Source organism: Macaca fascicularis, chromosome 1, assembly GCF_037993035.2.
Source record: "Macaca fascicularis isolate 582-1 chromosome 1, T2T-MFA8v1.1".
NCBI lineage: Eukaryota > Metazoa > Chordata > Mammalia > Primates > Cercopithecidae > Macaca > Macaca fascicularis.
Genome location: NC_088375.1, coordinates 12,662,944 through 12,675,364, shown reverse-complemented (window position 1 = coordinate 12,675,364; position 12,421 = coordinate 12,662,944). Strand labels below are relative to the sequence as shown.

The following is a 12,421-nucleotide window of genomic DNA, read 5'->3' as shown; positions in this document are numbered from 1 at the left end:
TCCTATGGGTATCTCAAGTTTGTTGTGTGTGAGCCTGCCCTTGTCTTCTCTGTCACCTCTTCACAGCTTGCTCTGCATTTCACCTCCTTTCCTGTTTTCCCCAGTGATCGCATCTCTACAGCGGCTCTCACTTCATCCCCTTCTCTCCTGGAGGAGTGATGCGGAGTCTCATTAATCCTTGCTCATGTCATTCTTCCCCCTTCTCTGTCCATCGCCTCCACATGTTCTGTTCCCCCACGCGTCCTACACTGTAGCCCGACAGGTATTTCTTGCGCTGGTCTTAGACACCTGTGAGGATGCCCTGCTTCAGACAAGAGCCCCTCAGTGACTCCCTGTTGTCTGGAATGACGTCCAGCTCCTTGGACAGGCCCCAGTCTATTCACCTGTCTTACCCCCTTCTTTTTGTTTTGTTTGTTTTTCTTAACTTCCAGCCTGATTTCTGAATCATCTCCCTCTTGCCCCTCTCATGGTCTTTGCTTAAGATTAGATGTTTCTTCCTCTCAAGTCCCCACTGCCCGGATTTCAGCAGGGTCCGTCTCAAACATGTCTGTCTCCAAGAGACTGCCTCTGATTTTTTTCATCAGAAGACACCTTTCCTCTGTGACTTCATCTGTACCCCTCTCCTGGAATTCACTGTCTCGTGCCTTGCATTTTAGTTGTTTAAGTGGTCTCCATTTCCCAGCATATCTTGAGGTCAAGGGTTCAGGTCCTTTTATCTTTGTGCATTGCAGTATGGGAGCTTTTACATATTAGCTGCTCAATAAATAGGTGTTGAATAAAGGCATGTGTATGCTTTCATTAAGACTACAAAACCCACAAAAATCAGTGGTTTCCCTATTCCACTCTTAGAAAACAAACCCACAACATAGCGCAACCTGATAATCAGAGCTAAGAACAAAGATCATGCATATTAATCTAAATTCTATCGTTATCAACTTTCACAAGTAATTCATATTCCCTGTCTGCATCATGGGGATGATTCTGGCCAGACATTGACCTTGGTAAAATTTTCTCTCGATTATGAGAAATCAAGTCAAATATGCCAAGTAACATAGTTTCTACTTAGAGTCAAGTTCATGTTTTAGCAGGAACCTCAAATACCACAAAATCTGTCAAGTTCTAACATTTGTATCTCTCGAGAGTACCTGAAGTTCCTGCTTCTGTTTCCTCAGCCCAGGTTTCCAATTCAGTGAGCAGAACCGTGACTGTGTTGATAAAAGAGTCCACATACCTGCCCGATCCTGCAGGAGTGATGCAGATGCGAAAAGGCAGGTCTCCACATGACCTGCGGAGTAATGACTAGTGTCCCTAAAGTCGTGGGGCTTCTGGGGTTAGCCTTGAAATAAAACAAAAGGTTGCATAGAGAGAGATTTCTATCTGCTCAGAGACTCACTATAATTCTCTCTTTCCATCTCTGTCTCTTCATCTGTTTCTCTCTTTCTCTCTCACGCTCTCTCTCTGATACACACACACACACACACACACACACACACACACACTCCTGAGTAAGGGAAATGTGAGAAGAAAGTACGACTTCACCTAAATGAAAAGAAATTGTATGAATTATGGTAAGCAAGTTGGTTTTTAGTTCCAGCAAAGATAAGAAATATTTAGATGACTTAGGAGAAAAGTCTAGCTGGTAACACATGGGAATGTGCCTGTGTGGAAAAAAAAAAGTCTAGGTTTGTGGTTAGGTTAAGGTATGTACACGGCGGAGACATGGGGATGGATGAGCTTGGGATGAGGCAAAAGGCTCCTCTGAGAAGATTAAGAGAGAAAGATTGTTTAAAATGTTTAAAACACACCAGGCACAGTGACTCACACCTGTAATCCCAGCACTTCGCGAGGCTGAGGCGGGCAGATCACGAGGTCAGGAGATGGAGACCATCCTGGCCAACATGGTGAAACCCCATCTCTACAAAAATACAAAAATTAGCTGAGTGTGGTGGCGCATGCCTGTAATCCCAGCTACTCAGGAGGCTGGGGCAGGAGAATGACTTGAACCTGGGAGGCAGAGATTGCAGTGAGCCGAGATTGCTCCAGTGCACTCCAGCCTGGTGACAGAGCGAGACTCCATCTCAAAAAAAAAAAAAAATGCTGAAAACACATTGACACCACGGATTTAGCACATCTTGACAGGTGAAACTCTCAGACCCAAGAAAATAGAGGCACGTTAGAGCTGAGCTAATCCCACAGCTACCTCAGTACACAAACGGGGGATCTGAGACCCTCACTGGCACTGTGCCTGAGGTTCTAAAGCCCAGGGCTTCTGACTGGCCACTTGTGCTTCTTCAGTACTGTGGATGGGGGTGGAGTGGGGGGTGGCATTAGCTGATAAGAAAGATTTGGTTGTAGAAAGATGGAGTTAACATAAACGAAGGTATACTGGGACCGGTCTCCTCTGCTGACTTCATGGGAAGCACACACACACACACACACACACACCCCTCCAAGATCAGAGTAAATCCCTCACATCCCTGTAGCATGGTCCTGATTATAAAAATGGAACCCCAGTCAGAAGGGCAGAAACACGATTGTCTCTCAAGAGATTTGGACACCACTTTTTCATAGTTGGTTTTAGCTGCTTTGCGATATATACTGAAATAAATAGAAAAGGGAAAGAATTGTAACTTGGATCGACAGACAAGCCCTGACAGACAAAAAGCAGATAAGAAATAATATAAGGAAGATAACCCATAATGTAAAATAAAAATAGCACATTGTTGCTTGCATTGATACCCTTTTTTTTTTCTTTCTTTGAGATCTTGCTGTCTTTCAGGCTGAAGTACAGTGGCTCAGTCATAGCTCACTGCAGCCTCCAACTCCTGGGCTCAAGCGATCCTCCCATCTCAGCCACCCAAGTAGCTGGGGCTGCAGGCACAAACTATGGTGTCCAGCTGATAATTTTTAAAAATAGGGACACTAGGGCATTTAGCAAGTTTGAGTGTCTGCTGTGTATCAAGCACTGTTCTGGGCACTGGGACAGCACAGGGAGCAAATAAACAAAAGTCCCTGCACTCAAGGTGCTCATATTCTAAAGGCAGATGCTGGGTTCACCTCCCATTAAAATACCATTCTCAAGATTCAGTCCCTCCACCCACCCCAGCCCCTAGGGTTTTAGTGGAAATTTAAGTAAGTTGGAAGATGGATAATATCTCCATTCACATTTGGATATGATTTTAATGAAGGTTGCTTTTTGGTTTTTAGGGAGAAGAAAATGGCTTTCCAGATAGCACTGGAGATCCCCTTCCAGGTAAATGATTTATTCTAAAAAATATCTGGGCCAATAGCTAGTATGACTGAATTAAAGATAATTGGAGGCCGGGGTCGGTGACTCACACCTGTAATTCCAGCACTTTGGGAGGCCGAGGTGGGTGAATCACCTGAGGTCATGAGTTCAAGACCAGCTGGCCAACATGGTGAAACCCCGTCTCTACCAAAAATACAAAAATTAGCTGGGCGTGGTGGCAGGCGCCTGTAATCCCAGCTACTTGGGAGGCTGAGGCAGGAGAATCGCTTGAACCCAGGAGGCGGAGGTTGCAGTGAGCCGAGATCGCGCCATTGCACTCCAGCCTGGACAACAGAGTGAAACTCCATCTCAAAAAATTAAAATAAAATAAAATAAAATAAAAGTAATTTGAGACTATGTTTATCATTAACTTTAAAATCTGTACTACAGAATAGAGCAACTTTCTACTTGCGGCAAACTGCAGGGAAAGCCCTATCTTACAAGACTTCACAAAAGCCTTCAAAGAGTATGTTCTCTGCACTACCCTTCCTTTGCATGTGAGGGGCATGGCAGGGTTCTGAATAGGGCAGGTGTAGGATCCGGCCAGTCGGGACTGAACGGATTCTCCTTCCCTCTGAGTTCTAAGAGCCATAGCATTGGTGGAGAACGTGCTGTTTGTTGCTTGGTGGAAGGGACCAGAAGCCAGCTGGGTCATCTCTCTCTGTGTGTCTTGGCTACTTGGGTAGCCAAAGGAGCCCTCCTGACATTAGGCCAGGTGTTAGTCCTGCTTCTCTTCTGCTTTCAGTGTGTTTAAGCAAAGAAACATTAAAGTTTATTTTCCCCCCTCCCCTTTTTTAATCATAAGACAGACATTTTTGCAATGTTTAAATTTCTCATTAATTAATCAGAAGGGACAGGGAGTGAGGGAGTAAGCATTAAAATAAGCTAGCAAATGGCCAGGTGTGGTGGCTCACACCTGTAATCCCGGCACTTTGGGAGGCCAAGGTGGGCAGATCACTTGAGACCAGGAGTTCGAGACCAGCATGGCCAACATGGCGAAACTCCATCTCTACTAAAAATACAAAAATTAGCCAGGCATGGTGACAGGCACCTATAATCTGAGCTACTCAGGAGGCTCAGGCAGGAGACTTGCTTGAACCCGGGAGGCAAAGATTGCAGTGAGCTGAGGTCACACCACTGCATTCCAGCCTGAGCGACAGAGCAAGACTCCATCTCAAAAAAAATGCTAGTAAAATAATAATAATAAAAAGACCTCACCAACATTTTCTACATCTTGTAAAGCATACATTGACTGACTGGAGTCACCAGAGTTTTGTTTATTTCTTTCTTAAGCAGGGTGGGGAACCCACGGAGCCCTCAGGGGCAGCTATCATCAGCCCAGGTAACCAAGCTGAGAAACCAGAACATGCAGTGCATACTCAACTTTTTTTCCCCTTAGAAACATGATATTAGAAAATACACCAATACCAGCATGTGAGCAGCAGTTCTCTCTGGAAGGTGCAGTTCTAGGTGATTTCTTTTTCATTCCATAGATTTTTTTGTTTTGTTTTGTTTTGAGATGGAGTTTCACACTCTTGTCACCCAGGCTTGAGTGCAATGGTGAGCCACCGCGCCTGTCAAATTTTTGTAATTTTAGTAGAGATGGGGTTTCACCATGTTGGCCAGGCTGTTCTCAAACTCCTGACCTCAGGTGATCCAACCGCCTCGGCCTCCCAAAGTGCTGGGATTACAGGCATGAGCCACCATGCCTGGTGAATTTTTATTTTCTTTCCACTATCCTGTATTTCTGAAATTTCTAACATGAGCTGGTATCGGAAACGGCCCTCCGCATTTAATCTGTGTATACAAATGTGTATGTAACAAATGATCACATGTCGGTAAGTATACCTTGCTGCATGGTAAATAACCAAGGAAATTTCTAAAAGGTTAACTGTGGTTGGCCTGGGTAATGGGAGCATTAATTTTTTCCATATGCTCATCTGAATTTTCAGGTTTGCCATGACAAGCACATATTTATTTTCTAATTTAAAAAATCTATGTTTAAACTCTTTAAAGACTAACACCCCACACACTAATGTGGCACGTTAACTAAAATAAAAATGAGTACAGAAATTTGTTTAGAAATATTTATAAACCCTTTAAGGACTCTTCTGAATGATAGTCATTATTACTTAGTAGATTAATTTTAATCAGGCTTCTGGTCATCTTCAAACATTTTTTACTTGTGTCAGAATGAACCACCAGAGTGTTGTTTGTTTGTTTGTTTTTTGAGATGGAGTTTCACTCTTGTTGCCCAGGCTGGAGTGCAATGGCATGGCCTCCACATCCTGGGTTCAAGCAATTCTCCTGCCTCAGTCTCCCAAGTAGCTGGGATTACAGGCATGTGCCACCACACCCGGATAATTTTCTATTTTTAATAGAGACGGAGTTTCACCATGGTTGGTCAAGCTGGACTCAAACTCCTGACCTCAGGTGATCCACCCGCCTCAGCCTCCCAAAGTGCTGGGATTACCGGCCTCAGTCACCACGCCCAGCCCAACCTGGGTCTTTTTGTATGTGAGAGTTTGCTTCTTTTTCTCACGTGCTTTCTCTACTCCAGTTTTATTCGATGACACAATTGAGGCCCAGCATGATTTACTTGCCTGGATCCACCCAACCTGTCAGTTAGACTTCCCAGTGCTGCTGCCAACTTAATGTCTCCTTAAAAGGATGCTTTAGAGAAAACGAAATCACGTTGTTCTTCCCCTTTGGTTAAGAGATCAAACGCCCACCAAAAGCCCTTGGGTCAGTTTCTTAGTAGGTAAAAATAATTCTTCATCACTTTCCGAAAACTGCTAATATATAACTCTTATGATGAATAATGTGGGGTGTGTGTGTGTGTTTGTGTGTGCCCCAAGTTCCAATGATTTATCAAAGCCAGAAACTGGTAATTTAACTATGTTTATTTCCAACCACATTGGAAACCACACACAGAAAAAAAAAAAAAAAAAAGCATGATTATACCCCCTTAATAACCATTACTGCAGAAGGATGTGACTCTACTTCAACATTTGTTGGTATTTTGCAGCCTCCAAATCTGATCATGTATAACCACCTGGGATAGAGTTATTTATTTATTTATTTATTTGAGACAGAGTCTCGGTCTGTCACCCAGGCTGGAGTGCAGTGGCACGATCTCGGCTCACTGCAAGCTTCGTCTTCTGGTTCATGCCATTCTCCTGCCTCAGCCTCCTGAGTAGCTGGGACTACAGATACCCACCACCATGCCCGGCTAATTTTTTGTATTTTTAATAGAAATGGGGTTTCACCGTGTTAGCCAGGATGGTCTCGATCTCCTGACCTCGTGATCTGCCCGCGTGGGCCTCCCAAAGTGCTGGGACTACAGGCGTGAGCCGCCGCGCCCGGCCTGGATAGAGTTATTTTATTTCAGAACCACAGTACTTAGCTATCTCTGAAGTTGCCAATATAAAATGTTTACTCTCTAATGGTTTTGAACGAACTCAAGACCTGGTTATCCCGGGGAGCATCCTTACAAATGACCTGAGAGCTAACAGTCCTCTTGCAGCAGTGGAGGGAGACGCTGCCGTAGCAGTCACTCTCCAAAAGCCAGAGGGTGCAAGATGAAAGGGCACCTTCCTGCAGGGAGGCACATTAAGTCAGTCTGTGATCCGCTGCCAACATCCTGACTGGAGCCATTTCTACTCCTAACTAATCATGACGTGTGTGCATTGTGAATCTTGTTCCAATTCACAATTAACTGTTAATTGACCCATATTTTATAACCTGCCAGCCACGAACTTATGAGTTAGATACAGACACTACCAGTCACTTATTTTTTTTAACAGTTGTTTTAAATGACATTAATGAGCGTGCTTGATTCCTGAACTCTTCTTTACAGTATAATTTTAAAACATTTGAGTGAGAAACGATGGAAAGGCGGAGGGTGGGGGGAGAAATGTCCCATGGAAAACCACTTATCAGGTTGTGAGTGTGGAGAAGCACTGCGTATCCGAGAACTCTTAATCATCAACAGACATGGCGTCTCACAAAGAGAGGTGGGTGTAATTCCAAAACCTAATTTTGGCAGGCGCTTCTGACTAAGTACTTAATCTGGAGATGTCTTCAAGGCCGGTGGAGGTTTTCAGTCCTAGCTGCACATTAGAAGTCCCAAGGGAGCTTTAAAAAATTCCCGTGTCCTCCCTGCATCCCAGACTAATTAATCAGGATCTCCGAGGGTGGGACCACACATCAGGGTTTTGTAAATTTCCCTGGGGGATTGGTAGGGTGGGGGGTTGGGGGGGTCCATCCTATGACCAAGGTTGGGAACCACTGCTTTTTAAAAGACTGTTGGTTTGGTTTTTTGTTTTGTTTTGTTTTGTTTTGTTTGAGACGGGTTCTTGCTCTGTCGCCCAGGCTGGAGTGCAGTGGCGCGATCTCAGCTCACTGCAGCCTCCACCTCCTGGGCTCAAGCGATTATCCTGAAAAAGGCTGTTGGTTATTAATGCTTCCCCACAGCTATGCTATTCATTGTTGCATGCTTCTTACCGTGTGCTAGGATGGGGGTTTTAAAGGATTACCTCATCTAATCCTCACAACCACCGTGTGAGAGAGGTGTCATTATCCCTGTTCGGAGAGTGAGACGGGGGCTTAGCAAGCTCAGTAACCTGTCCAAGTTCCGCATCTGCGCGGGGTTAGCTGCCTCCAAAGCTCATGCCGTTAATCTCCATGGTACACAGTGTCCTCTCCATAGCAGTCTTGCAGCTGCCTGGTTAACACCAAAAACGCTTGCGTCAGCTGGTTTGAAAACTTCTAGATAGAGAACTCTTCTTGGGCTGCTAAGAAGCCTAATTTCTCATTTGATTTTTTTCTTGAACTGTCACACTCCTCATTCATTTGATGTATTCATCAGATATTTATTGGGCACCTGCTGTGTGCCTGGTGTGCAGCAGTGACACCAGACATCCAAAGACCTTTTCCTCTTAGAGCTTATATTCTAGTTGGGAGAGACAGACAATCAACACAGAATCAGTAAGTCATTTTATATGGTGGTAGGTGCCTTGAGGAAGATAAGCCAGGTTAATGGGATTAAGCCTGGTAGGGGGAGGGTGCCATTTAGCTCGGAAGGGGCAGTGAGACCTGAACAATGCAAAGGACCCGGCCCGTGGAGATCTAAGACAGGAGGATGCCAGGGACAGGAAGTTGCTGGGGCAAACGCCCTGAGGCTGGACTGAGCTCAGTGTTCTAGGATGGGTGTGGGCAGTGAGGAGCAGCAGAGGAGGTGCGCTGAGAGATGGCCTGGGGCCTCTTTCTTCCCCTGCCTCCTTCAAAAAATAAAACTAGCCGGATGTGGTGGCTCACACCTGTAATCCCAACAATTTGGGAAGCTGAGGTGGGTGGATTGCTTGAGTCCAGGAGTTCAAGACCAGCCTGGGCAACATAGTGAGACCCCTGTTTCTACCAAAAATATAAGAAAATTAGCTGGGCCTGGTGTTGTGCACCTGTGGTCCCAGCTACTCAGGAGGCTGAACCCGGGAGGTGGAGGCTGCAGTGAGCCATGATTGTGCCACTGTACTCCAGCCTGGGTGACAGAGTGAGACTCTGTCTCTAAATAAATAAATAAATCTAAAACCTAATATCTTGGAGTGCAGTAGCACGATCATGGCTCACTGCAGCTTCAATCTCCTGGGCTAAGCAAGCTTCCCCTTCAGCCTCCTGAGTAGCTGGGACTATAGGCGTGCACCACCACACCTGACTAATCAAAACCGAACATCTTTAAAGAACATTGGCATAAGACTTGGCAAAAATGGCATCTTGTCCCTCATCTCATTTAGTCCAAGAGATACAGGCAATACTGCCATCTCCATTTTATAGATGAGGAGATGAGGAGTCTGACATTCCTAGAGGTTCAATGCCCTGAGACATCAAGCCCTGAGGAAGTTGGAGCATTGGGATTTGAAGAGCACCATCCCAAAAGACCCAGAATCAGGATGATTTGGGATTATGCTTGTCAAGGACTCAGGGCAGGGCTACCATACGTTAGGCACAAGAATTTTGATAGTGATAATTACTGTGTTAATTGTCACTTCATCATGACAGTTACTCTGATGACAAGGAACCTGGCCGTTCTTCACCTGACAAATGTTTTCTTCGTTTGAGCCACTGCTCAAACTAAACTGACCAAGAGTAGACCTTCGGGGCTTTGGCCTTTAAAACAGGAAGTCAACATAAATGACTTGACGTGGCTTCATTCTTGCTTTGCACCAGTGGAAAATATACAGGTCAAGAGTCAAAACATGGCAAATGGGGATCCCAATTATTAGCGAATCTAAGTGAATTTTTATGTATAATTAATTTTTCAACAACCCTCTCTTCTCCTCAAACCTAGAATTAATCCATCTTTTGTATTTTAAGGCCAATTCTGCAGTATTTTCCATCAGTATCTATTTACTGCTAGCAGATATCAGCTACATTCTTTCTCCTTTAGTAGAAGTTCCCTCTTTAGGTATTAAGATTCATTAAGCGACAATAACAAATCTACTTTGTCCCCCAGGGACAATACACAGTTCTCATTCATTTGTTCATTTAGCAGATAATTTTTGAATTTCCACTGTATAGCAACCCTGGGCTTGTTATTTGAGAAGCATCAAATAATAATCTCATTTTTTGACTGGGTGCGATGGCTCACACCTGTAATCCCAGCACTTCGGGAGGCCAAGGCAGGTGGATCACTTGAGGTTGGGCATTTGAGACCAGCCTGGCCAACATGGTGAAACCCTGTCTCTATTAAAAATACAAAAATTAGACGGGCGTGGTAGCAGGCGCCTGTCATCCCAGCTACTCGGGAGGGTGAGGCAGGAGAATCGCTTGAACCTGGGAGTCAGAGCTTGCAGTGAGCCAAGATCGCCCCATTGCACTCCAGCCTGGGCGATAAGAGCGAGACTCCGTCTCAAAAATAAAATAAAATAAATAATCTCGTTTTTCTCCATTTCTGATAAGGATTTATTTGGTCCGAAGTCTTTCTCTCCCCTCTCTAAGGCATTACCCAGTTTAACCTTTCATGTATAATATATATGATAGTAATTTAAAGTATAGCAGAACAAAATGTATTTGATAGGAAAAAACCTTGTTTGCTCTGTGTTCAGTCCTCCAGAGAGCTAATTAGAGTTTGTAATTCTAAAAGGCAGCTATAGATTCATTTATATTAGCAGTCCATGTAGATTCCAATTAAGGAAATGGTTTGTCACTTGTGTTATTGAAAACACACACAGGGCGAGCGCGGTGGCTCATGCTGGTAATCTCAGCGCTTTGGGAGGCTGAGGCAGGCAGATCATGAGGTCAGGAGTTTGAGATCAGCCTGGCCAACATGGTGAAACCCCGTCTCTACTACAAATCCAAAAAAAATTAGCTGGGAGTAGTGGCAGGCGCCTGTAATTTCAGCTAGGTCGGAATGCTGAGGTGGGAGAATCGCTTGAACCCAGGAGGTGGAGGTTGCAGTGAGCCGAGATGGCACCATTGCACTCCAGCTTGGGCAACAAGGGCAAGACTCCATCTCAAAAAAAAGAAAGAAAACACACACAAACAAAAACTTTAGTAGATCTTTTGGCATATCATTTTTTAAAATAAACTGATAATGGTCGATATGATTGTTCAAAGAAATAAGAGCTTTTCATACACTCAGTTTAAAGGAACTTTCTAGACCAGGCGTGGTGGCCCATGCCTGTAATCCCAGCATTTTGGGAGGCCGAGGCGGGTAGATCACCTGAGGTAAAGAGTTCAAGATCAGCCTGGCCAACGTGGTGAAACCCTAAAAGTTTTAAAACCCTAAAACCCTTTAGTCTCTACTAAAAAAATACAAAAATTAGCCGGGCATGGTGGCTGGTGCCTGTAATCTCAGCAACGCGGGAGGCTGAGGCAGGAGAATGGTTGGAACCTGGGAGGCAGAAGTTGCAGTGAGCTGAGATCGTGCCATTGCACTCCAGCCCGAGCTGACAACAGCGACACTGTCTCAAAAATAAATAAATAAATAAATAAACAAATAAATAAATAAAGGAGCCTGACAGAAACTTTCTGATGTTTTTTCCTTCTTGACGGTAACATTGCCAACACTAACTCTTACAAAGACAAGACAAGAAAGGGAACTTGAGACACCATTACATATAATTCTGGACCTAGCAGTTTAAATCCTTATTTTTTTATGACATTAAAAAATGTCTATTTTAGGCCAGGCACAGTGGCTCACACCTGTAATCCCAGCACTTTGGGAGGCTGAGGGAGGTGGATTGCTTCAGCCCAGGAGTTCAAGACCAGCCTGGGGAGCATTGTGAGACCCCTGTCCCTACAACAATTTTTTTTTTTTTTGAGATGGAGTTTCGCTCATGTTGCCCAGGCTGGAGTGCAGTGGCATGGTCTCAACTCACTGCAACCTCTGCCTCCCAGGTTTAAGCAATTCTCCTGCCTCAGCCTCCCAAGTAGTTGGGATAACAGGCATGTGCCACTATGCCCAGTTAATTTTTGTATTTTTAGTAGAGATGGGGTTTCTCCATGTTGGTCAGACTGGTCTCGAACTCCCAACCTCAGGTGATCTGCCCCCCTCGGCCTCCTAAAGTACTGGGATTACAAGCATGAGCCATATCGCCCAGCCTACAGAAAGTTTTAAAAAATCAAAAAATTAGTTGGGTATGGTGGTGCATGCCAACTACTCGGGAGGCTGAGGCAGGAGGATTGCTTGAGCCCATGAGGTGGAGGCTACAGTGAGCCATGGTTGCAGCACTGCACTCCAACCTGGGCCACAGAGCAAGACCCTGTCTCAAAAATGCATATAGTATTCAAATAAACACAATAATTATAGAAAATTGGAAAATATCCATAAGCAAAAAAAAAAATTAGTCACCTGTGTTCTCATCACCCAGAATTAACCATTGTTAACATTTTTGTTATAGATCCTTCCAAACTTTTCTCCATGCTTGTGATTGTATTTATAATACATGATTTACAGGGATATAAATGAATTATTTGTCATTATAAGAACTGTATTATAGCCAGGCACAGTGGCTCACGCCTGTAATCCCAGTACTTTGGGAGGCCACAGTGAGCGGATAATGAGGTCAGGAGATCGAGACCATCCTGGCTAACACAGTGAAACTCCGTCTCTACTAAAAATATAAAAAATTA

The 12,421-nt window shown here is 44.5% G+C and overlaps 1 protein-coding gene across 9 annotated transcripts in view; it reads left to right on the top strand.

The window, feature by feature from the left end:
• Positions 1 to 12,421, top strand: part of EDARADD (EDAR associated via death domain) — a 99,869-nt gene that overhangs the window by 68,701 nt on the left and 18,747 nt on the right. For 8 of the 9 annotated variants that reach the window (XR_010586376.2, XR_012434637.1, XM_074039487.1 and 5 more), the window contains one exon: positions 3,208 to 3,253. The exons of the other annotated variant lie outside the window; for it this stretch is intronic. Coding sequence is in view for 6 of the 8 variants with exons in the window: in XM_074039487.1 (XP_073895588.1) it covers positions 3,208 to 3,253 (46 nt within the window). In the remaining 2 variants the exon portion in view is untranslated. The remainder of the gene's footprint in view (positions 1 to 3,207; positions 3,254 to 12,421) is intronic. 9 annotated transcript variants of the gene reach the window in all.